General features: G+C 45.3%; 1 protein-coding gene across 2 annotated transcripts in view; it reads left to right on the forward strand.

Moving 5' to 3' along the window:
• LOC137439411 (active breakpoint cluster region-related protein) overlaps window positions 1–25,193 on the forward strand; it is a 258,208-nt gene that overhangs the window by 86,585 nt on the left and 146,430 nt on the right. For both annotated transcript variants that reach the window (XM_078768302.1, XM_068135138.2), the window contains exon 2: window positions 10,078–10,262. In XM_078768302.1, coding sequence (XP_078624428.1) covers window positions 10,078–10,262 — 185 coding nt within the window. The remainder of the gene's footprint in view (window positions 1–10,077; window positions 10,263–25,193) is intronic.

The raw sequence follows: 25,193 nt of genomic DNA on the forward strand, positions 1-25,193 counted from the left end.
GTCATAGTTTGAGCTCAGAAGGTTAAAACGTTCGACTTTATAGTGTGTTAGTGTTGTAACGCTCAAGTTTAGAGTGTGCCCGTGTTGTAACGTTCGACTTTAGAGTGTGCTAGTGTTGTAACGCTCGAGTTTAGAGTGTGCTAGTGTTGTAACGCTCGAGTTTAGAGTGTGCCCGTGTTGTAACGCTCAAGTTTAGAGTGTGCTAGTGTTGTAACGCTCGAGTTTAGAGTGTGCTAGTGTTGTAACGCTCGAGTTTAGAGTGTGCCCGTGTTGTAACGTTCGACTTTATAGTGTGCTAGTGTTGTAACGCTCGAGTTTAGAGTGTGCTAGTGTTGTAACGCTCGAGTTTAGAGTGTGCCCGTGTTGTAACGCTCGAGTTGCGAGTGTGCCCGTGTTGTAACGTTCGACTTTATAGTGTGCTAGTGTTGTAACGCTCGAGTTTAGAGTGTGCTAGTATTGTAACGCTCGAGTTTAGAGTGTGCCCGTGTTGTAACGTTCGACTTTAGAGTGTGCTAGTGTTGTAACGCTCGAGTTTAGAGTGTGCCCGTGTTGTAACGTTCGACTTTAGAGTGTGCTAGTGTTGTAACGCTCGAGTTTAGAGTGTGCCCGTGTTGTAACGCTCGAGTTTAGAGTGTGCTAGTGTTGTAACGCTCGAGTTTAGAGTGTGCTAGTGTTGTAACGCTCGAGTTTAGAGTGTGCCCGTGTTGTAACGTTCGACTTTAGAGTGTGCTAGCGTTGTAACGCTCGAGTTTAGAGTGTGCTCGTGTTGTAACGCTCGAGTTTAGAGTGTGCCTGTGTTGTAACGCTCGAGTTTAGAGTGTGCCCGTGTTGTAACGCTCGAGTTTAGAGTGTGCTAGTGTTGTAACGTTTGAGTTTAGAGTGTGCCCGTGTTGTAACGTTCGAGTTGCGAGTGTGCCCGTGTTGTAACGTTTGAGTTTAGAGTGTGCTCGTGTTATAACGCTCGAGTTTAGAGTGTGCCCGTGTTATAACGCTCGAGTTTAGAGTGTGACCGTGTTGTAACATTCGAGTTGCGAGTGTGCCCGTGTTGTAACGTTTGAGTTTAGAGTGTGCCTGTGTTGGACTCTTGGTGATTTGGACTCTTGGTGATTTGGACTCTTGGTGATTTGTACTCTTGGTGATTTGGACTCATTTGGTGATTTGGACTCATTTGGTGATTTGGACTCATTTGGTGATTTGGACTCATTTGGTGATTTGAACTCATTTGGTGATTTGGACTCTTGGTGATTTGGACTCTTGATGATTTGGACTCTTGGTGATTTGGACTCTTGGTGATTTGGACTCTTGCTGATTTGGACTTATTTGGTGATTTGGACTCTTGGTGATTTTGACTATTTTGGTGATTTTGACTCTTTTTGTGATTTGGACTCTTTTTGTGATTTGGACTCTTGCTGATTTGGACTTTTGGTGATTTGGACTCCTTTGGTGATTTGGACTCATTTGGTGATTTGGAATTATTTGGTGATGTGGACTCTTGGTGATGTGGACTCTTGGTGATTTGGACTCTTGACGATTTGGACTCTTGGTGATTTGGACTCTTGGTGATTTGGACTCTTGCTGATTTGGACTTATTTGGTGATTTGGACTCTTGGTGATTTTGACTATTTTGGTGATTTTGACTCTTTTTGTGATTTGGACTCTTGCTGATTTGGACTTTTGGTGATTTGGACTCCTTTGGTGATTTGGACTCATTTGGTGATTTGGACTTATTTGGTGATGTGGACTCTGGGTGATGTGGACTCTTGGTGATTTGGACTCTTGGTGATTTGGACTCTTGGTGATTTGTACTCTTGGTGATTTGGACTCATTTGGTGATTTGGACTCATTTGGTGATTTGGACTCATTTGGTGATTTGGACTCATTTGGTGATTTGAACTCATTTGGTGATTTGGACTCTTGGTGATTTGGACTCTTGGTGATTTGGACTCTTGATGATTTGTACTCTTGGTGATTTGGACTCTTGCTGATTTGGACTTATTTGGTGATTTGGACTCTTGGTGATTTGGACTATTTTGGTGATTTTGACTCTTTTTGTGATTTGGACTCTTGCTGATTTGGACTTTTGGTGATTTGGACTCCTTTGGTGATTTGGACTCATTTGGTGATTTGGACTTATTTGGTGATGTGGACTCTGGGTGATGTGGACTCTTGGTGATTTGGACTCTTGGTGATTTGGACTCTTGGTGATTTGGACTCTTGGTGATTTGGACTCTTGGTGATTTGGACTCTTTTGGTGATTTGGACTCTTTTGTTGAATACCTATGGGTCACAGTTGGGCATGGTGAACCAAAGTGCTGGATGTAATAATGTACACAGACAAAAGATCAGCACACCTTTTGGATCCAAGGTTGAACAGTTTGACATCATCTTACTCTGGTGATTTGGCTATTAATTTGGCTATTCAATGGCTATTCCACATGCACTGTTATCTAGGCCAACTCTCTGTTATCTATTCATATGACAGCTGACACAGGAAGGTTGAGTGGTCCCATACTGTGTTCGCGGTTATTGCCAAGATGACGTGGGCACAACGTCAGTATTGGAATGTGTGCTCTTGGCATGGCAGATGAAAATGGGTTTGTTCTGTGTTCTCATTGTCGTGTAAGGTTTTCATGGAAAGGGAAGCACGCATATGCGCGTAAAGGCTTCGGCAGTACCTTGTGATGGAGTAGCAACCTGTACGGATCGCAGTCGCAGGTATTAAAACGTTCATAGCCACAAGTGTCGGTGACCGTTGTAAACCTTGTACAACACTCCCTGGCACACTGGTAGATACTTCTGTCATTGAGAATGTGAGATTGCAACGTATAGCTGCCACCTTGATGTAGTAATATCTGGATCGATACCTTTTTATGTACGAGTCCGACCTGACATGGACAAGGACATGTTCCTACAACATGATGATGTATATCTACACACAAGCATGTGGATCAGAGAGGCCATCACCAAACTGGAGTGGTTTGTACAGCCACACCGTCCGCACAGCCCGGATTTAGTGCCATTACGGTATCATCTTATGAGATGTATTGTCCCAAAAAAAAAATCGATATCTTTATAATCAGATATGTATATGTATTAGGGTGGTCCAAAAAACATCGATCTCTCCGATTTTGATGCTCTACTGGATTATTGTTAGAAATGGTCTAAAACATTCACCCACCAAATATTTTCGCTCAATTCCATCTAGAAACTCATACACACTTCAATTGAAATATGGCGTTTTTCACCAAATTTGGCTAAATGAGAACAATCCAATAGCAACCTAGGTGGAAAAAGTACATGCACTATTGTACTAAGCCATTTTGTGGTTCATGACTTTTTGCATGCGCCTGTGAGTGTGAAATCATCATGGTCGAAACATGTTTGACAATGCTTGAAACATGTTTGAAACATGTTCATACATGTCTGACTCATGTTTCGACCATGAGGACTTCACAGGGGTATGTACCATCAATGACATTATTTAGGAAAAAAATATTTCTAAAGTCTTTGTAAGTCATAAAAATTGACCAAAATGACAAATTTATATGTTGAGTGTGTATGAGTTTATAGATGACTCAGATGCAAAATATTTTTTGGGTGAATGATTTGGACCATTTCTAACAATAATCCAATAGAGCATCAAAATCCAGATAAAAAAGTGATTTTTTTGCATTTTTGGACTACCTTAATATATATATATATATATATATATATATATATATATATATATATATATATATATATATATATATATATATATATATATATATATATATATATGTATATATATATATATATATATATATGTATATATATATATATATATGTATATATATATATGTATATATATATATGTATATATATATATATATGTATATATATATATATATATATATATCTCTATATATATAAAGGAGGAGTGTCTGTCTGTGTGTGTGTGTGTATATGTGTGTCTGTCTGGATGTCCACTTATAACTCAAGAACTACACATCGGAGAAAAGTTTTGACACAGATTCGGAATCAGCATAAAATCCTGGTGGTTATAGGCTACGTTTTATTTTAATATCAATGGTTTAAAAAAACCGCGCCACCTGCAATTCCATGGTGGTTTGTGGCGGCGATAGACGTTCGGGGTGTATTGCAATGGTTTGTCGGGTTTAGCTGTGGGTCCAGAATAGCTCCCATTTCCTCATGTTCTTCCACTTTTATTTTGATTCTTCTGTTACAACACCTTCCTTATGTACCTTATATCCCCCCGACGAGGCCTCTACATAATTTCATGCGGCAGAATTTCGTACATTTTGAGTGAAAGAAGTGAGACGAAGTTGTAGGAGGAAGAAGAGGCGCGGCCACTGTGGAGGGCCTCAATCGTGAGTGGAAATGGCGGGAATTGCGTTTGTATCTCAAAGTAAAGGATCTGCATTCATTTCTGAACTTGCATTGGTGGATTGTTATACATCTGCATTATTTTTCATAAAAAAACTTTATGTTGAACTTGAAGGCTCCAAGCACGGACTATATAATATATAGCCCTCATTGAGGTAAAAATAAAAGTAAAAATCCTGCTATCGCTTGCCAAGCTAGCCGTTCCCCCCCCCCCTCCCCCTCCCCCTCGCCCCTCCCCTCTCCTCCTCCCCCCCTCCCCCCTCCCCCTCCCCCATCCCCTCTCCTCCTCCCCCTCCCTCCTCTCCTCCTCCCCCTCCCTCCTCTCCTCTTCCCTCTCCCTCCTCTTCTCCCCTCCCCCCCTCTTCTCCCCTCCCCTCCTCTTCTCCCCTCCCCACCCTCTCCTCCCCTCCCCCCCCGTTCCCCTCCCCTCCCCTTCCTCCTCCCCTCCCTTCCCCCACCCGGCAATGCCGGGTACTTCCCATGGCCAGCTGTACGTGGGCTGCTCGAGGGTTGGAAAACCAAGCAATCTTTATGTCTTGGCACCAAGTAAGAAAACCAGAAATGTTGTACACCAAGAGGTTTTGAGAAATTGAAAATTGACAAAACGTCATGTAGGAAATGTACTGTGATATTGCTCTAAAATATACATGTTCTTTTCATCATATATTTGTATTATTCTTATTCAACCCGGGTGAAGCCGGGTAACTCAGCTAGTACATATATATACATATACATACAGTCACGTGAAAAAGTAAGTACACCCCATGTAAAGTTTTGACTTTTTCAACATATTTCAACATACAGCTATTTGATCTTCATTTCAACAATATTGTTAGATAAAGGTGATATAATATAACAAATATCATGAAACATTTACATTTTGTAGTCCATTGTAAAATTTAAATAAACATAAATGCAAATTTCGCATGTGGAAAAAGTAAGTACACCCCTACATTTATCACTACTTCAAATACCTAAAATTAGAATCGGGTGCACCAGCTCAGTTGCAAATGATGAGAACATCGTTAGAGAGGATCTTGGAGGAACCTGTCTTATTTAAACCTCAGACATTTAGTTTGGTTTGCTCTTTGTTGTTAAAGTGTGTGGCGTCACCATGCCGAGATCAAAAGAGCTCTCCGAGGCCTTCAGAAAGAAGGTTATAGATGCCTACGAGTCTGGGAAGGGATTTAAAAAGATCTCCAAACAATTTGAAATCAATCATTCGACTGTCCGGAAGATCATCTACAAGTGGAGAAGATTCCAAACAACTGCTAACTTGTTCAGGCCAGGCCGCCCCAGCAAGTTCAGCCCGAGAGCAGACCGCAAGATGCTGAAAGAAGTCTCTAAGAACCCCAGAATGTCATCACGGGACCTACAGGTAGCTCTTGCCACTGTTGATGTCAAAGTGCACGAGTCTACCATTAGAAAGAGGCTGCACAAATTTGATCTACATGGGAGGTGTGCCAGGAGGAAACCAGAAAGAACATCAAGGCAAGACTAAAAAAGTTTGCCAATGAACACCTCGGCAAAGACCAGCACTTCTGGAACAATGTGCTCTGGACAGATGAGTCAAAGGTAGAACTATTTGGCCACAGTACCAGAAGACATGTTTGGTGAAATCCAAAGACAGCATTTGACCACAAGAACCTGATACCAACTGTAAAGCATGGTGGTGGAAATATTATGGTTTGGGGCAGCTTTGCTGCATCAGAGCCTGACCAGCTCACCGTCATAGAATCCACGATGAATTCTTCATTGTACCAGAGGGTGCTTGAGGATAATGTGAGGCCATCTGTCGGAAAGTTGAAGATCAACCGAAGGTGGACCTTGCAACATGACAATGACCCTAAACATACCAGTAAATCCACCAAGGAATGGCTGAAAAGAAAGAAATGGAGGGTTCTGGAATGGCCAAGTCAAAGCCCGGATCTAAATCCCATCGAGATGTTGTGGGGGGATTTGAAACGAGCTGTGCATGCAAGAAACCCCTCAAACATCACATAGCTGAAAGAATTCTGCATGGAGGAGTGGGCAAAAATTTCTCCCAGTCGATGTCAGAGACTGGTAGACAGTTATAAGAAAGGCCTACTTGAGGTTGTTTCTGCCAAAGAGGACAATACCACCTATTAGAGCCAAGGGTGTACTTACTTTTTCCACATGCAAAATTTGCATTTATGTTTATTTAAATGATGCAATGGACGACAAAATGTAAATGTTTCATGACATTTGTTATATTATATCACCTTTATCTATCAATATTGTTGAAATGAAGATCAAATGGCTGTATGTTGAAATATGTTGAAAAAGTCAAAATTTTACATGGGGTGTACTTACTTTTTCACGTGACTGTATATACATATATATATATATATATATATATATATATATATATATATATATATATATATATATATAAACATTTTGGTGAGGTTCCATGCTCTTACATTAAAATTGGACCGAGGGGAAAAATATTGGGGCGTGACTTTTGGAACGACCTTCGTAGATACATATAGTAGGCCCACACAACAGATGAAAGACCAAAAACAGAGGAGAGTGAATAAGGGAAGATAAATCCAAGTTGACGGAAAGACTGATTGGACGAAAGAAAAATCTGAGTAGCAAGCGTAGAATTAGATTTGAGGTGATTGTAAGCAGACACCTTAAATGTCTGAAGGGAAGACCAGGGCTGGACAGAAGCAGAAAGATCATTGCACAAAGAAGAAATTGGAATGAAGGATTTTGTATTGATCCATCAATCTCGATTTTCATAGAAGACCAAGGCTTGGGTTGGATGATTGTGTTTGACTAAACGGGATTGGAATGGCAGATGAATGATTGAAACAGGTTGATGGACAAAACCAGAGTAGAGTGGTCCGCAATCTGCGAACGGTGGAAAAGGATTCTCATTGAACTATCTGGGGTCGCAGGTGTCCCGATGCAAATACCATTGAATGCTTTTGGGATTTTTGGGATGAGGACATGCATAAAATGGAAAAAAAAAACGAAGAAGAAGAAGAATTCACCAGTGCAAAGTTTAAGTGACCGAAGTGCGTGGCTGCAAAAAGGGAGATGTATAAGAGTTTGGAACTTCAGTTGCAAGAGCAGGAATTTTTCTGAAGGTAAAATCCTCTCATCATGACCGGGCGATGCAGCAAACAGATGAGCGAGCTGTGAGCAGGACTGTTGTTGGTGCACCCGGGCAGTCTCAGCTTCAAGCGAACAGGTGGCATGCACCACCTGGAAAATGCAAAAGTGGTTTCTCCTGACAAGGAAAAGATTAGTCAGTTGCGTGCCGACGGTTCCGCGTCCATGGTTGCCGTGCTCACATAGCATCCATCCTTCGGTTTCTTGGCTTCGTCGGACATCATCACCAGGAGATGGCAGGTGTACATCTCAAGGAAATCTTACACGTCTCGCTGCCGGTGTTCAAGGCTATCTTGGCAAACGGTGATGTTGAGAATCACCTGTAATACTGTTGGTGTGGAGTCGGGATTCGTAGTCAGGATTATGATGACAGAATGATACAATTACATAACTCATGAGGTTTTGCAATGTTTTCCCTTTTCTGAGGGTGCGTCATAGACCTGTACCTTATGTTTGAGTAAAAGCTTTCAATTTCAGTTTAGATTTCCTGATGTAGAGATGACACTGTGTGAAGACCCATGATTATCGGGTCATTGCCAAGCCTTGCTAACACCACTCTGATGTTGTTCGCACAGCGTTGATCCAAACCTGCAAACATTGATTGCTGAGTTTCTTACCTTGTCGCTTTGCTTTTGCCCAGAAGTTGTGCCAGAAATTGGTTGGCCGCTTGCCAGACGAGCGCTGCTGCTTTGTCGCACACATCTCATGATGCCGACAACACTTCCTTTGTAAAAAAAAAAAAAAAAATTCCTTTGAAACAAACACCATCCGAAAACATGGAAAGTCTTGCAGTCCAAGGCAAACATGGGACTGCGTGGGCACTTATAAGTTCCCAGTTTGGAGCAGAGTTGGTAATCCTTGGAAAAGTGGCAAGGCCCTCAGGACGCCAGAAAGAATGCGTCCTCTCGGTGGGTGAGCTCTTTCTTTGGTCACAGTTGTCTTTGTGACTGCTGCGTCGTCGTTTCGCTTTCTTATTTTGTTTATCCAAATGCTTGTCCACCAAAGGTGTTCAAGGTAGGTTTTTGAGGTGCGCTACGAGACTATGCTTGGGTGCTTGTTTTATTTATTTTATGTCGTTGGTGAGCTTTGTGCATTCTTACATCGGAACCTCTTACAAGTCATTACGCAGAATTTCATTTCTATTAGATCCTCTCCTAACCCTAACCCTAACCCTAAGAACTAACCCGAACCCGAACCCTAACCCTAACCCTAACCCGAACCCTAACCCTAACCCTAACCCTAACCCTAACCCTAACAAGTCCAAAGGAAGAGGTTTAGGCCGGACGTGTAGTGATGTCTCTAAACCTACACCTGCAAGAACAGAACTACCCTTGGCATCACCCGCAAATATAGGAGACATATGGTGGCAAGTACTGTTCATTGATTTATACCGCAAGGTGCTACCCAGGATGCAGGTGTGGATGGTACTCTTCTGACGCGGCAGCATTGGGAGTTTAAATCTGAATCCAGCCGTTGCGGTAATAATTGTCACACCAATCGACGAGAGTCGAGCTCGTTTGATTTGTTTGAAAAAGTAATGGAGTTTATCTGGTGTTTTAGTGTAAAATTGATCGTGTGTTCCGTTGTCCATTTCTGAGGTACAGCAATGCTGAGACACAATTGGTCGATGACAGTTGGCAGCGCGCTGTTCTTTATTTCCCAAGGTGGTTTGTTCGCCGTGAGATGACATTATTGCTGCAATGTTATGGTTGTGTTCACCTTGATACCAAACCTAATACACCAGGCATTGAAGGATTGCTCGTCCGACGATATTTTGCTGATTTATCGGTGCATTGTGTACATGTTTGTGTCAAACGTCCGTGGACAGTGGTAAGAAATACCTGATTCAGGTCCTTTTGAATATCTGTTATATTTACTTTATACACTACATCATCTGAATGGTCACCTGACACTTGTTTTTGCATATGAATGAAGTGCAGGTGTGGTTGGTATTTTTTGAATTTGTCTGGATCGCGCGTGCGCAGAGAGGAGTGAGGTATTTGTTTTACTCCGTCTCCTGTCAGTTAAACAAAATTGAAAATCATTCCAAACAGGAAACTTGCTGGTTTTAAGGACTTCATAAAGGACAAAAACAACAGGTATGAAGAACTAATGCATCGTTTTAGATAGGGTGGTGTAAAAGACGCCGCATCAACGGCGGTAAACTTCAAAAAAATTCTACATCCTTTAAAATCTTTATTTATTTAAATGGAATTATATACTTGAACATTGTAGAACACGAATCATCTTATTGACGCTTTCAAACCCGTTCCGTTTAGCAGTACCTGGACAAAATATATTAGGGGTTTTATGTCCTAACGACCAATCAAATTTGGCGCTCGTAGACCCCACCCATGTCCTTGTTTCTCAAGACAACGTGGGAAAAGGTGTTCAATGAACTCTTTCGTTAATTGATTTGATACAGATGTCATCGGCAAAATGGCTTCTTGCTGTGTGTTAGGTTTCCTTGCAAATGTATTGTAACTTTTTATTCCATGAAATGTTTAATCCTCTCTAACACCACGGTGCGTATCCGGCTCTTTCCAGACATGCCTTTCAACATGGCTTCCCCAGGCTGTGTGTTTGAAAATGAACGAATGGACGAACGCATGCCGACCCAGGACGGAATGCCATATATTGATGATTCTCCCTCGTCGTCTCCACAACTCAGCTCGAAGGGCAAGGCCTGCCGCGACGTCACTTTGACCGTCCCTCTCGAAGCAGCAAAATCGGTTGGTCACTGCTTACTGGCCCTATAGCATGGCCACTTCCTTGCTTACTGGCCCTATAGCATGGGCACTTCCTTGCTTACTGGCCCTATAGCATGGCCACTTCCTTGCTTACTGGCCCTATAGCATGGGCACTTCCTTGCTTAGTGGCCCTATAGCATGGCCACTTCCTTGCTTACTGGCCCTATAGCATGGCCACGTCCTTGCTTACTGGCCCTATAGCATGGCCACTTCCTTGCTTACTGGCCCTATAGCATGGCCACTTCCTTGCTTACTGGCCCTATAGCATGGCCACTTCCTTGCTTACTGGCCCTATAGCATGGCCACTTCCTTGCTTACTGGCCCTATAGCATGGCCACTTCCTTGCTTACTGGCCCTATAGCATGGCCACTTCCTTGCTTACTGGCCCTATAGCATGGCCACTTCCTTGCTTACTGGCCCTATAGCATGGCCACTTCCTTGCTTACTGGCCCTATAGCATGGCCACTTCCTTGCTTACTGGCCCTATAGCATGGCCACTTCCTTGCTTACTGGCCCTATAGCATGGCCACTTCCTTGCTTACTGGCCCTATAGCATGGCCACTTCCTTGCTTACTGGCCCTATAGCATGGCCACTTCCTTGCTTACTGGCCCTATAGCATGGCCACTTCCTTGCTTACTGGCCCTATAGCATGGCCACTTCCTTGCTTACTGGCCCTATAGCATGGCCACTTCCTTGCTTACTGGCCCTATAGCATGGCCACTTCCTTGCTTACTGGCCCTATAGCATGGCCACTTCCTTGCTTACTGGCCCTATAGCATGGCCACTTCCTTGCTTACTGGCCCTATAGCATGGCCACTTCCTTGCTTACTGGCCCTATAGCATGGCCACTTCCTTGCTTACTGGCCCTATAGCATGGCCACTTCCTTGCTTACTGGCCCTATAGCATGGCCACTTCCTTGCTTACTGGCCCTATAGCATGGCCACTTCCTGTTAAAATTAATCACTTGTGTTTTATTTTGGGTTCCCCTGTCTGGTAAGATTCCAGGTTCAAATAAATTCTCACCTGAGCATATAGCTCATGATGCTGGGATCCATCCAAGCTTCATATCCGATATACCACCTTGATATGTCCATTGTTTACGCACGTCATTGTAATTCATGTCTCCCAGTGTCCTTGACTGGCATGTGATGTACAATGAGCTTCTCCATGAACCTCACATGCGATAGGAAATGAAAATAACACGCTTGGACTTCTGAACAATGTCCTGCAACATTGTTTTCCTGCAATTAGAAGATTTGACAGTACAATGTGGCCTGGAAGTCAAAATTGATTAATTATTGTAAGTACTGCACGATAAAACCTGCATATTACGACTTTAAAAAGGAATGCTTTACGAGGGACGGGTAAAGCGACTTTCAGGCCATCCAGTGCCTTAGTGGGGTGCTCTTCTCCTTCTTTTTCTTCTTCAAAGGGCTGCAGACACAGAAAATCATGTTTGGTTTAATTAATAGATATTGCTTCACTTAACACTTAATCGTCCTTTTTTTTGAATAAATATCACTCGATTGGCCCCCGCCACCCAAAAAACGGCGATTTGATTGCTCATGTGACTGGCTACGTCATCGAGGGAATTTTTGTTGCTGCTCGTAGTTTTTAATAATGATTTTGACTATCAGAAGATTCTTGGTCAGGCAGTTATCATTGCGTGCTGAGAAACCTTTCCCTCGATTACATCACACAGGTGACGTCATGAATGAACATCACGATTTTAGGGGCGGGACTCCACTACCAGCTAAAAACTACCACTATTTACTATTTACTAAACTATTTACAGGCACTTGTCTTCCTGTATACATCCTGCATGGCACTTGTTGGTTCCAGATACGTTCTGGCGTCCTCAGCAATCACAGTCCAGCAGTGATGGTGTATCATTAACTGTTTGACTGCTGAATTTTTCCAGTATGCAATACGAAAATATGGTATTTTTTAAGGCAAACTGAATAAACGTCCATTATTTATAAGGCAACCATAGGAACAAACACTTAAATAGGAAAAACAACACAGACAGTTGATCAATGGCGGGGACCACAATCGTAGCCAACAGCACGTTCTTGTGAGGCCACGGTCATGGCCAACAGCACTCAACCAGTTAACCAGTATGTAAGCAGAAAGGCTTAAAAGTCACTAAGTGCATGGCACAGCGAGGGGTTGCCCTAACGAGCCCCGATGAGTGTGAAACTGGTCGTTAGCTTCACTTTTCATCTGCTCAGTGACAGCATTTGACCTTGGCATATTTGCAATATGAGAGGCACTTCTGAGTTTGCAGTCATGACTTCATCATGATGATATCATGGCCTTTGTCCAGGTCTGATAACTTCAATAATCTTATTCGTAAAACTCCTAACTGCTTAAAAATTATGATAATGCTTCCTAGTTGTGATTTGTGGGGTGAAAGACCATGTGTCCATGTGACAAATGGCTGGTTGGTTCCAGATACGATATGGTCTCCTCACCAATAACAATTAGAGGTGTATCATATACATATATATATCTATTTTTTTTACAGCCCGGGTTTCGGGGTCCACTACAAGGTTCCCTCCTGAAGTTACCGGACCTGAGGCTGCCGCACACGAATAACTTTGTACTTCGGCAGGTTGCAAACCAGCAACTACAAACGCCAATTGGTCCGTCGCAAGATAGCAGGGTCTAACTCCGCTTACCTGTACCACGTGACGGTTTCAATCGGGGAACGTACCATGCGTACCCTCCGGCGGTGTACCACTTTCTTTTGTCTCTGGATAGAAATTTAGACGGCCGAGCAACCGTTGATACCCGCCGGGCTAATGCTGATTTTTATTTTTTGTATACAAGATCAAGACGCGTGTAAGAGCTAACATTAATCACAAAAAAACATAAACGGACACATAAAACATATTGTCCTGTCCGTTCCGATAAAGACTGGTCTCGGACGGATTGCCGATCGAGCTTACACTCTGAGGTGTTCAATCAAAATATAGCGGAGAATACACTCGTCGGGAGGGTGGGTGGTGGGGGGGCAAAGCTCTTCCCTCCAAGGCTGTGCCAAATCAAAATTCCATTTACATTTAATTTTAAATTTACTTTTGAAAATTTTGGCCTTGCGTGCCCAACCACAACTGCAGGTAACTGTTACAAAATTCCAAATTCTCTATGGGGACCAGCTTTTCCAAGGCTCTATCTCCCGACTCTTTCATGTCCGAATCCAGCTCGGAGCCAAAACACCCCCCCCCTAACCCCCCCCCCCCCCCCCAGCTGTGTATCCAATTTTGGAGCCTCTGGTGCCCAATTATGGTTCATGGTGAGGGTCCTCTGGTCACTTTAATCTCATCCTGGGGACATTCGATGGACCGACTCACCTCATCCCCCAGACACTGTTGGACTCGGGCAACCCCTTCCTCGATGGTACCGTCCCACTGTCAAATTATTCTCATCACCAACAATCAATTGTGGCCCCAACAGGTCTTTATCTGTACACACCCGGTCCGATCACATAACATGGACCTCCAATATTCTTACCCCCTGCTGCTTCGAACCACCGCCCTGGTGCTGCACAAATCCAAATTCCTCTTCCTGTTGCATTGTGACATCCACACAAACCCGACAGCCTTCCAGGTCATTTTCAGTTAAACATTCCCCATTTAAATTTGAGTTTCCCCTCTCCTGTGCCCCAATTGTATCAGCTTGAGTTTCACACTCTTCAATTTCCAATGCCATCTCTTTACGTTTCAAATCAAATTATGTTGCCCATGGCTTCTCCTGTGCCCCCACTTTCATTATTTTGTTTTCTTTATTTCATTTTTTGTTCTCCTTTGATTTTTGTTTCTTCAGTCCTTTCGTTCATCAGTTCACTACAGGCATCAAATTTAGCAATCGGTTCCATCCATCATGTTTTCTATTCGTTCCTCACGCTCCTTCTGAGCATTCGTATCCCCTCTCAATCCATTAATTTGGCCATTCATTTTTTATTTTTTTTATTTTTTTATTTTTTTTGTATACAAGATCGAGGCTCGTGAAAGAGCGAACATTAATCACACAGAAAGACAAACCGACACATAAAACATAACATCGGGAGCGGTAGACAAGATGGGGAGAGAGGGGGAAGGACACAAACACAACATTTGAGAGCAGGGACCGAGAGACATGGAGACATCGAGAGATCTGAGAGAGGGCGAGGGCTTTGGGGGGGGGGGGGCATGGGAAGGGGGTGGTGGGAGAGGTATAAAACATATGGACACTGCCAGGACTTCCAGGAAAGAAGTTGGAATTTCAAACAAGGTGGATCTGGGGTGAATTAGCGGGGGTAGAAAAGATCAAGGTTTTGGATGGGGGAAGATAAGAGATGGTGGTGAACAGCTGTTTTAAAGACTTGGAGGGAGGAGTGGGATTGAAGGGAGTGAGGGAGTTTGTTCCAGAGGCGGGAGAAAAGAGGAATGAAAGAGTGAAGGTGAGCAGAGAGCCGAGATTTCGGCAGTTTAACCATCAGAGGGTTGCTGGCAGATCTTGTGCAACCTGTAGGAATATTTGGGGGACAGAGCACAGAGAGAGCTGGGGGTGCAAGGCCGGAGAGGAGTCGGTAGAAGACAGAAAGACCACCTACCTGCCTGCGGTGAGTGAGTGAAAGGCCCTCAGAGATAGCTTCATCGCGGGAGATTCCAATAATTCTGAAAGCTTTGGTTTCAACAGCGTGAAGCCGAGCTAAGTGTGAGGCAGGAGCACCGGCCCATAGGGGAGAACAGTATTCCATTGAGCTGCGGATGAAAGCCTTGTATGTGGTGAGGAGCTCAGGTGTGCCGAGGAAGGACTTCGCACGACGGAGGATGCCCAGTCGGCGACTGGCTTTGGAGGCCAGCTTGGAAATGTGGTTTTCCCAAGAAAGATCATGGCAGATAGTGAGACCCAAAAGCTTGAGCGACAGAACTTCTTGGAGAGGATTGTTGAGAAAGTAGATGGGAGGGTTGTCCAGTCGATCTTTTCGGAGAGACATAGTAAGAGTGTGAGATTTGTCAGGATTGAAAGACATGTTCCACTTGTTTGACCAGTCTGTGATTTTGTCCAAGTCTTCAGAGAGTGAGGAGGCTGCAGACTGCCGATCTGAGGGAAGAGGAATGGAGCGGCAGAGAGTGGAGTCATCAGCAAAGAGATAGAGAGGATTTTCAAGAGAGTCAGAGAGATCATTGATGAAGACCAGAAAAAGCACGGGGCCCAGAACACTGCCTTGGGGAACTCCAGCCTGAACAGGAAGAGGAGATGAGAGAAACCCATTCAGGGCCACACGTTGACGACGACTAGAGAGGAAGTCCGCCAGCCATGCGTGGAGATTTCCATGGATACCAAAGGAGGAGAGTTTGGTGAGCAGAGCGGGGTGCCAGACCGTGTCGAAGGCACGTGATATGTCGAGGGAGACAGCTCTAATTTCCTGTTTGGCATTGAGGACCTCCATCCATTGTTGAGACAGCAGAAGCAGCATGTCCAGAGTAGAGTGACCTGGTCTGAAACCAAATTGATGATCAGAGATCAAGCCATTGGAGAAGAGGAAAGATTTCATATCCGAAGCAATGATGGATTCCATGACTTTGCTGATAATTGGGAGAAGGCTGATTGGTCTGTAGTTGCTAGGATCTGTTTTTGCACCTTTTTTGTGCAAAGCGGTGATGTTGGCTGATTTCCAAGCAGATGGCAGTTGACCTTGAGCAAAAGAGAGGGTGAAGAGAACAGAGAGAGGGTGAGATAGAGCAGCAGAGCAGGATTTTAGGACCCGTGGGCTGATGCCGTCGGGTCCAGTTGCAGAATCAGACTCGAGGGTTGACAGAAACTTTTCCACCTTGTCAGGAGGAAAGGACACGGAGTCCAGGAGCAGCAGGGTACGACTGGGTATGGTGGGTACAGAGAGGGATGGGTTTGGGACACAAGATTTAGAGGCAAACACAGAGTTGAGGCATTCAGCTTTTTCACGTGCGGAGTCAGCTGTGCAGCCGTTTGAGGTAAGGGAGGGGATGGAGGGGGAACAAACACCAGAAACAGATTTGACCAGACGCCACCAGGATTTGGAAGAGGGAGACAGATAAGAGAGTTCGGTCTTGAGAACGGAGAGATATTGTTTCCTGGCTCTCCTGAGGGTGGACACACACTTGTTTCGGGCTTTGTGAAAGGAAATGAGATTTCCTTCCATTGGATTTGCTTTCCAGGAGACGAAGGCAAGTTGTTTCTGGGCAACAGCCTCACCACAAGATTCTGTGTACCATGGACGGGAGGAAGGGTATGACAACTGAAGACGAGATGGGATAAATCTGTGCATGAGACAGATTTCTCCCATCTGTTCCCCATTTTAATTAAAATCCCCTCTTATTTCCCTCATATTATCTCTCATTTGTTTACGCATTTCCCTCATTTGTTCCATGAACATTTCCCTTCATAATTGAACCAAGACCGGGTCAGGCATCGCACCCGTTCCCATTGTACCCGGCTCCTTTGTAGGAGTGGGGGGGTGGGCTACCCCCAATTGCTATCCTTAAACCCCTATATCTCCGGCTCGCTTCCATAGTCTTCAGAATTCCTCCACCCTCTCGGCCATGCTGTTCACATCCGCCATTACGTGCTGACAAAGCGGTTCCCTCTCACGCGTATTTTACCTCAGGGAATTTTTTTTTAAACATTTTTTGAAAACGCTATGTTGCGCTTCACACACCAATTGACTAAATTAATTTTGACACCCCGGTACTACGATCGCCCCCCCCCCCTCGATGAGAGAAAGACAATCGTTAAAAAAATTATATTCCAAATGCTGACCGCAATTTGGACCCAGCAGGTGTCGACTCGCAACCCTCGGACACCGAGTGCCCGTCGAGTTTGAATCCCACACTCCTGTTGCATTGTGACATCAATTGTGACATCACTCTTGTTGCATTGTGACATCCACACCGATAAAGACCAGTCTCGGACGGATTGCCGATCGAGCTTACACTCCGGGGCGTTCAGTCAAAATATAGCGGAGAATATGCGCGTGGGGGGAGGGCGAAGCTCTTACCTTCAAGGGTCCCACTGGACATGTTTGAACCTGTGATAAATTAATTCAAGCCAAAACAGGATTTAAAATGTACAAACATCCCGGCTTTATCTATCTACTAGGGCATGCCCGTACTATATATAAGCTAGGACGTGCCCGTACGTGGGTGCCCGTTCCTTGCCAAAAAAAAAAAAAAAAAAATTTGTGTAGGGGTGTGTGTGTGTAAACATCCTAGGGCGTGCCCGTACGTGGGTGCAAAAAAACATGCGTGCAAACAACAACAACAAAAAAAAACTTTGAAACCACGTGGCAGTAACGACCACAGAACCCCCCCCCCCTCTATTTACATGAATGGTTTGGTCCATTCGCAACGACCACAGAACCCCCCCCCCCCTCTATTTACATGCAATGGTTTGGTCCAAAGCGAACGGCTTGCAGTGTTTGGTAAAGAAATCGCCATAGCTCGGTAACTACTTGTCCGATTAATATGAAACCTTGAAAAGGCACATCCTCGGGTCCCCAGCAATATACCTGGCAAGTTTAAAGTATATCGGACCGGTAGTTGTCGAGAAACAGCGGTCACAGACAAACATACACACATACACACATACAAACACACAGAGATTACTGGAATTATAGATAGATAATGCCAGTAATCTCTGTGTGTCTGTCTGTGACCGCTGTTTCTCGACAACCACGGGTCCGATATACTTGAAACTTGCCAGGTATATTGCTGGGGACCCGAGGATGTGCCTTTTCAAGGTTTCATATTAATCGGACAAGTAGTTACCGAGCTATGTCCAAAAAACGATTCAACCAATCAGAGAGCAGCGAGCTATCACGTGTGCCGAACGTGCCGAACAGACTCTGCCTCGGACGGCACATTTGAGAGCGTATTCATTTATTTCACGTTGGCAAACTATGTTGGCGTTAAACTATGTTTTAAAACTAATTTGCGATTCTTTCGCTTTCCTGCGCGTTTGTGCACGCTATGGCGATTTCTTTACCAAACTCCGCAAGCCGTTCGCTTTGGACCAAACCATTTCATGTAAATAGAGGGGGGGGATTGTCACCGTACTCGCAAGCCGTTCGCTTTGGACCAAACCATTTCATGTAAATAGAGGGGGGGGATTGTCACTGTACTCGCAAGCCGTTCGCTTTGGACCAAACCATTTCATGTAAATAGAGGGGGGGGGGGGGGGATTGTCACCGTACTCGCAAACCGTTCGCTTTGGCTTTGCGAATGGACCAAACCATTTCATGTAAATAGAGGGGGGGGATATAATTTTAGATATATATATAGTACGGGCATGCCCTAGTTGAATGAAATGCCGGTAACAAAATAACACCACAAAACTAAGATTCCTAAATGGGACGTCCCCACACAGACTCGTATACCACACTAGGTGGAAAATAACTGGTGAAAATAAATGTGTGTGTGTGTGTGTGTGTGTGTGTTTTTAGGTACTTAGCTCTGAGTGTCTCCTGAACCCCCTCGGGAATCGTCAAAACCCCCGTGTCCTTGGCGGGAACAGCACAGGCCTCCATGCACAGTTCGCTCGCAGGAAACGCAGGCCTCGCTCCCCAGTCCGTGCTCGGGAAATCGCAGGCCTCGGTCCGCAGTTCGCTCCTCCTCATGATCGTCAAAGCCCCCAATGTCCCTAACGCAAGAGCACTATGAACTGTGACTGCACGGCACCAATGTTCCAACGCAAGAGCAGGGAAAATGTCAGAACACGGCCGTTCGCCACTAAACCCCACAGCCAAGAGCTCGTAAACTTCGACCGTTTGTTGAGACTGTCCCCACCGCAAGAGCTTGTCCCACCGCAAGAGCTTATCGGTGCCCGTTCACTTTCAGATCCAGAGGCCGAGAGAGAAAATGTCGGGGACACCGTTCTTTTGTACTCAAGGCTCTGACGTCATCCGACGCCATCTGTGCCTGGCCCTATCAGCCAGTCCCTCTCTTTGTTGCTTGACAATCCTAACCAATCACTGCTCTCCGGGCATGGCCTCCCGGACCTGCTTGCTTGATGTTATCACCCGTCGGTGGTATCATAGGTGGTGCTCAAAGCCCTGTTTCTAGTTAGCTTTTATTTAGTGTCTTTTAATGCGCTATTGCCTGGCTTTGTGTGTGTGCTGCATTGTCATAAGGAGCAGAGGAAAAATAACAGAGGCCATTTGCATACAGGGGATTTACCATTAATCCCTAACTAATTAACCATAACCCCACGCCTCGTGAAGGGAACAATTACACATTAACGCAACATCCGGCCTGACTTATGTACATCAAGATGGCTACACGACATTCTGAGCATGGTCGGTACAAGACAGAAAGACCGCCTACCTGCCTGCGGTGAGTGTGTGAAAGGCCCTCGGAATCAGCTTCATCGTGGGAGATTCCAATGATTCTGAAAGCTTTGGTTTCAACAGCGTGAAGCCGAGCTAGGTGTGAGGCAGGAGCACCAGCCCAGAGTGGAGAGCAGTATTCCATTGAGCTGGGGATGAAAGCCTTATATGTGGTGAGGAGCTCAGGTGTGCCAAGGAAGGACTTTGCACGACGGAGGATGCCCAGTCGATGACTGCCTTTGGAGGCCAGCTTGAAATGTGGTTTTCCCAGGAAAGATCATGGCAGATAGTGCGACCCAAAAGCTTGAGTGACAGAACTTCTTGGAGAGGATTGTTCAGAAAGTAGATGGGAGGGTTGTCCAGATGGTATTTGCGGAGAGACATAGTGATATTGTGAGATTTGTCAGGATTGAAAGACATGATCGACTTGTTTGACCAGTCTGTGATTTTGTCCAGGTCTGCAGAGAGTGAGGAGGCCACAGACTGCCAATCTGAGGGACGAGGTATGGAGTGGCAGAGAGGAGTCATCAGAAAAGGGATAGAGAGGATTTTCCAGAAAGTCGGAGAGATCATTGATGAAGACCAGAAATAGCATAGGGCCCATAATATTGCCTTGGGGAACTCCAGCCTGAACAGGAAGGGGAGATGAGAGAAATCCATTCAGGGCCACACGTTGGCGACAACCAGAGAGGAAGTCCGCAAGCCATGCTTGGAGATTTCCATGGATACCATAGGAGGAGAGTTTGGTGAGCAGAGCGGGGTGCCAGACTGTATCGAAGGCACGTGATATGTCAAGGGAGTCAGCTCTGATTTCCTGTTTGGCATTAAGGACCTCCATCCATTGCTGAGACAGCAGAAGCAGCATGTCCAGAGTAAAATGACCTGGTCTGAATCCAAATTGATGATCAGAGATCAAGGCATTGGAGAAGAGGAAGGATTTGATATCCGAAGCGATGATGGATTCCTTGACTTTGCTGATAATTGGGAGCAGCCTAATTGGTCTGGAGTTGCAAGGATCTGTTTTTGCACCTTTTTTGTTTAAGCAGTGATGTTGGCTGATTTCCACGCAGATGGCAGATAAACTTGAGCAAAAGAGAGGGTGAAGAGAACAGAGAGAGGGTGAGATAGAGCAGCAGAGCAGGATTTTAGGACCCGTGGGCTGACGCCATCTGGTCCAGTTGCAGAATCAGAGTCGAGGATTGATACAAGCTTCTGCACCTGGGCAGGAGAGAAGGACACAGAGTCCAGGAGCAGCTGGGTACGACTGGGTACGGTGGGTACAGAGAGGGATGGGTTTGGGACACAATATTTAGAGGCAAACACAGAGTTGAGGCATTCAGCTTTTTCACGTGCGGAGTCAGCTGTGTAGCCGATTGAGGTAAAGGAGGGGATGGATGGGGAACAAACACCAGAAACAGATTTGACCAGACACCGCCAGGATTTGGAGAAGGGAGACAGGTTTGAGAGTTCAGTTTTTTTTTTGTTTTTTTTTGTATACTGAATCGAGGCTCGTGAAAGAGCTAACATTTACTTCACAAACAAATCAACCAGACAAACAAAACACACAAAAAGAGGGAGCGGAAAACAAGATGGGGAGAGAAGGGGAAGCACACAAACACAACATTTGAGAGCAGGGAGATGTGTGGAAGGGAGAGGGCTTGGGGGGAGGAGGCGTGGGAAGGGGGGGGGGGGTGGAGGGAGAAGTATAAAACACAAGGACACCAAGGACTTCCAGGACAGAAGTTGGTATTTCAAAAAAGTGGAATTGGGGTGAAATTAGCGGGGGTAGAAAAGATCAAGGTTTTGGATGGGGGAAGATAAGAGATGGTGGTGAACAGCAGTTTTAAAGACCTGGAGGGTGGAGTGGGATTGAAGAGAGTGAGGGAGTTTGTTCCAGAGGCGGGAGAAGAGAGGAATGAAGGAGTGAAGGTGAGTAGAGAGTCTTGATTTTGGCAGTTTGACCATAAGAGGGTTGCAGGCAGATCTTGTGCGACCTGTAGGAATATTTGCGGGACAGAGCCCAGAGAGAGCTGGGGGGGCAAGGCCAGAGAGGAGTGGGTAGAAGATGGAAAGACCACCAACCTGCCTGCGGTGAGTGAGTGAGAGGCCCTTGGAGTTAGCTTCATCGCGGGAGATTCCAATGATTCTGAATGCTTTGGTTTCAACAGTTTTGATATGAATGAATGAATGAATGATCGTTTTAAGGCCATTTTCCCCGCTAGAGCAGGGGTTAGCCTTGCGGGCCCCATGACAATCATGGTTCCCTGTTTGAGGCAATGTTTTTATGGCCGGATGCCCTTCCTGACGCCAACCCTTAGTCGCCTCTTACGATGCGCAGGGATACGGTGTACCTATTCTAAACCATGGTACACACCGGATGGAGGTCCTTTCAGTTTTGATAGTAGAAAGATATTGTTTCCTGTCTCTCCTGAGGGTAGACACACACTGGTTCCGAGCTTTGTGAAAGGAACAGCGATTACCTTCCATTGGATTTGCCTTCCATGAGGTGAAGGCAAGTTGTTTCAGGGCAACTGCCTCAACCACAAATATATTTGGTGTACCATGGACAAGAGGAAGGGTATGACGACTGAAGACAAGATGTGATAAATCTGTGCATGAGAGAGAGCAATTTACTTTGGAAGAATTCCCAGGATGAGTTGATGTCAGAGGCAGTAGAGATGGGAGACCAGTCCAGATGATTGATGGCTGCTTGAAGACTTTGCCAGTTGGCCTGAGTGAAATGCCAGACTCGTCGATGTCCACTTAAACAAGCAAATGGTCACTTATATACTCGTGTATATATTTACTCGTGTATATATGTGTGTGTGTGTGTGTGTGTGTGTGTGTGTGTGTGTGTGTGTGTGTGTGTGTGTGTGTGTGTGTGTGTGTGTGTGTGTGTGTGTGTGTGTATAGATATATATATACTGTATGTATATATATTGTATGTATATGATATGTTTTAGGCGTGTGTGTATATGATATGATGTGTCCGACCGTCGTGAGAATTTTGTGTGAAATACAAAATTTTCATGCTTTTAATGCCCCATGCAGGTTTTTAAGTTATTTTCATGTTTAGTTTTTATTATTTCTTGCATTTTGCAAATGATGTTGTGGACGTTGTTATAGCTTTGCAGAGGCTGGCGTTTTAGGTCTTATTTTTCCTCCTCCTGTCATCTCGCATAGCAACCTGCAACACCTGGCCCTTTTATCTCAGGCTGTTTCTCATATCGCAGCCAATGGCATTCCCCTGAGCACAGCACATTGGGATTAGTTTAGGTTTAGGCCTCATGTGAGAATTTCATTATGGCACTAGGCCTGCCTTGTTAAGATTTCCATGCACACTTGGCAGACTGTTAATACTGTTATGTCGGTTGGGTAGGGGCATATATAGATTTAGGTAGATCTGCATGGTTAGGTGCTTCGTCTGTCGTGCTAGGGAATCTCGATGTAATAAGTTCTGTGTTAGATCAGATGTCGGATAAGTTGGATATGTGTCCCCACCATTAGGGAGCCGGGCATGTTAAGTCGTTCTCGGGATTATGCTAATTCCATTGTGTGTCGGCGCCTCTGTGATTTATCCATTGTCCCTTAAGGCAATACATCCCATGGACATTAGCTCAGCCCATTAGCGCGCACCACACATTAAATAATTCCCCCGCCAGAATAATGACTTCCGGAAGAACGGACCGGAAGCGGCCACGTACAACGCCGGCATGAAAACAAACATCGCACAGGCAGGCCGAGAGCCACGCCCCGGAGAACTCGTGATCGACAAGGGGGAAGGGTGAGTTGGAAGTAGGTCGCTGTTTGGAGAGTAGGGAAGATGAAAGACGTGCCACACTGATTGGCCACCGACCCATGACACCATGACCAATCAGTGCGGAAGGTGCAAAACCACTACGTAGAAGCAGGTCGCTGAATGGAGGAGAAGCGCCGGTGACGTGAGAAGGCGCGAAAGGGCACAAGGAAACGAAGCACTGGTTGGCAGAGGGAGAGAGCTGACGTCAGCCGACGAGCAAAAAAACAACTGGCTTGCCGACATTTTCTTCTGCTCGTTTTGGCTTCCTTCCTGCTCGGACCTCTTCCCTGTTTGCCTTTCGTTCCCGCTTGGACCTCTTCCCTGTTTGCCTTTCGTTCCTGTTTGGACCTCTTCTCTTGCGATCCGGAGATTGCCCTGTTTTTGTTGGACGTTGGAGAGATGTTGGAGCGCCGACGATCCTCTTGCCTGGCGTTCATGCACGGGACCTCGCGGGCGATCGCGCAATGGCGCGAGGCTTGCCGGCAGCGGCGTACGTGGGCATGACGGAGCGCGAACATCGGAGCCTGGACGGCCGAACGGACCCGACATCCAGACAGATAAGACGCACCACAGAACCCAACACAACGTTTTATTTTATTATCCTTCCCATTGTCTTGTATTTGAAGTCTGTGAGTCGGATCCCAACCTCGGTTTTTCTTCCGTCACGTTCTTTGTTATCGGGTACCGTTTAATAAATATTTATTTTTGTACCATAAATTCCATTTTCGTTCATGAGTTACTTTTCACTGGGTGAAGACATCGTCGAGGCCACCCAGGTAAGCCGCGGCATTCTCCCCCAAACGCCCCTGCTCGTGTATGATCCGCCGTTGAATTGAAAACGCCTCATTAAACTCGATTAGCCATCCGTGGCGTACTCTCGGTGTTAACTGAGAGCCAGCCACAGGACGTATATATACGTGTGTGTGTGTGTGTGTGTGTGTGTGTGTGTGTGTGTGTGTGTGTGTGTGTGTGTGTGTGTGTGTGTGTGTGTGTGTGTGTGTGTGTGTGTGTGTGTGTGTGTGTGTGTGTGTGTGTGTGTGTGTGTGTGTGTGTATATCTGTGCAGTGTCTGTCTTATGTTGTGTTGTCTTGTCTTGTGTTGTCACTGAACTACCTCAAACTTTTGTGAAATCGTACCAAACTTCTGGTATGCACCTATCTCTCTGGTCGGCATGTCCTCAGGGTATTGTTTTAGAAAAATTTTCCAATTCTTTTTGGGTGGGGGAAGGGGGGGGGGATTTTTGGGGAATTTTTTTTTTTTCAACTTAAGTTTTCAACTTCAATTGTTTATAAAATGTGACATCACGTATATTACAAATACATTTGTGCATTATGATTGTTTGAATTATGATTGGTGTAAAGTGTAAACCATGACAAAACAGCTACTCGGTTACAGTCATTTATCGATATTGTTGCGGATCTGCCGCCGGCCTTCTCCCCTTACCAAGGGGGGGATTAGTCCCCTTGTCTTTGACTGACCTGGCGCGACCCGGGACCTATTACGTCCCTTCCGAACAGCGTTAAATAGGGTTTCAGGACCAAATTCGCTGTTACCTAAGTACTAACGCTGCCCTGGAAGCGAGGAAATAAGCCCCGCACGAACCACGTGTGTTGGTGATACGCCGAGCGGTTTGCATACACGTGATTCGCGCTATCATTAATTACTAGACCCCGATTCAAGCGGTTCTTATTCGTACCACGCGTAGTCAATGGAGAAATCACAAAGGCGATCGAATTGGAAAGCAAAGGAATAACAGGTTTAAT

Source organism: Myxine glutinosa, chromosome 14, assembly GCF_964187855.1.
Source record: "Myxine glutinosa chromosome 14, kmMyxGlut1.1, whole genome shotgun sequence".
NCBI lineage: Eukaryota > Metazoa > Chordata > Myxini > Myxiniformes > Myxinidae > Myxine > Myxine glutinosa.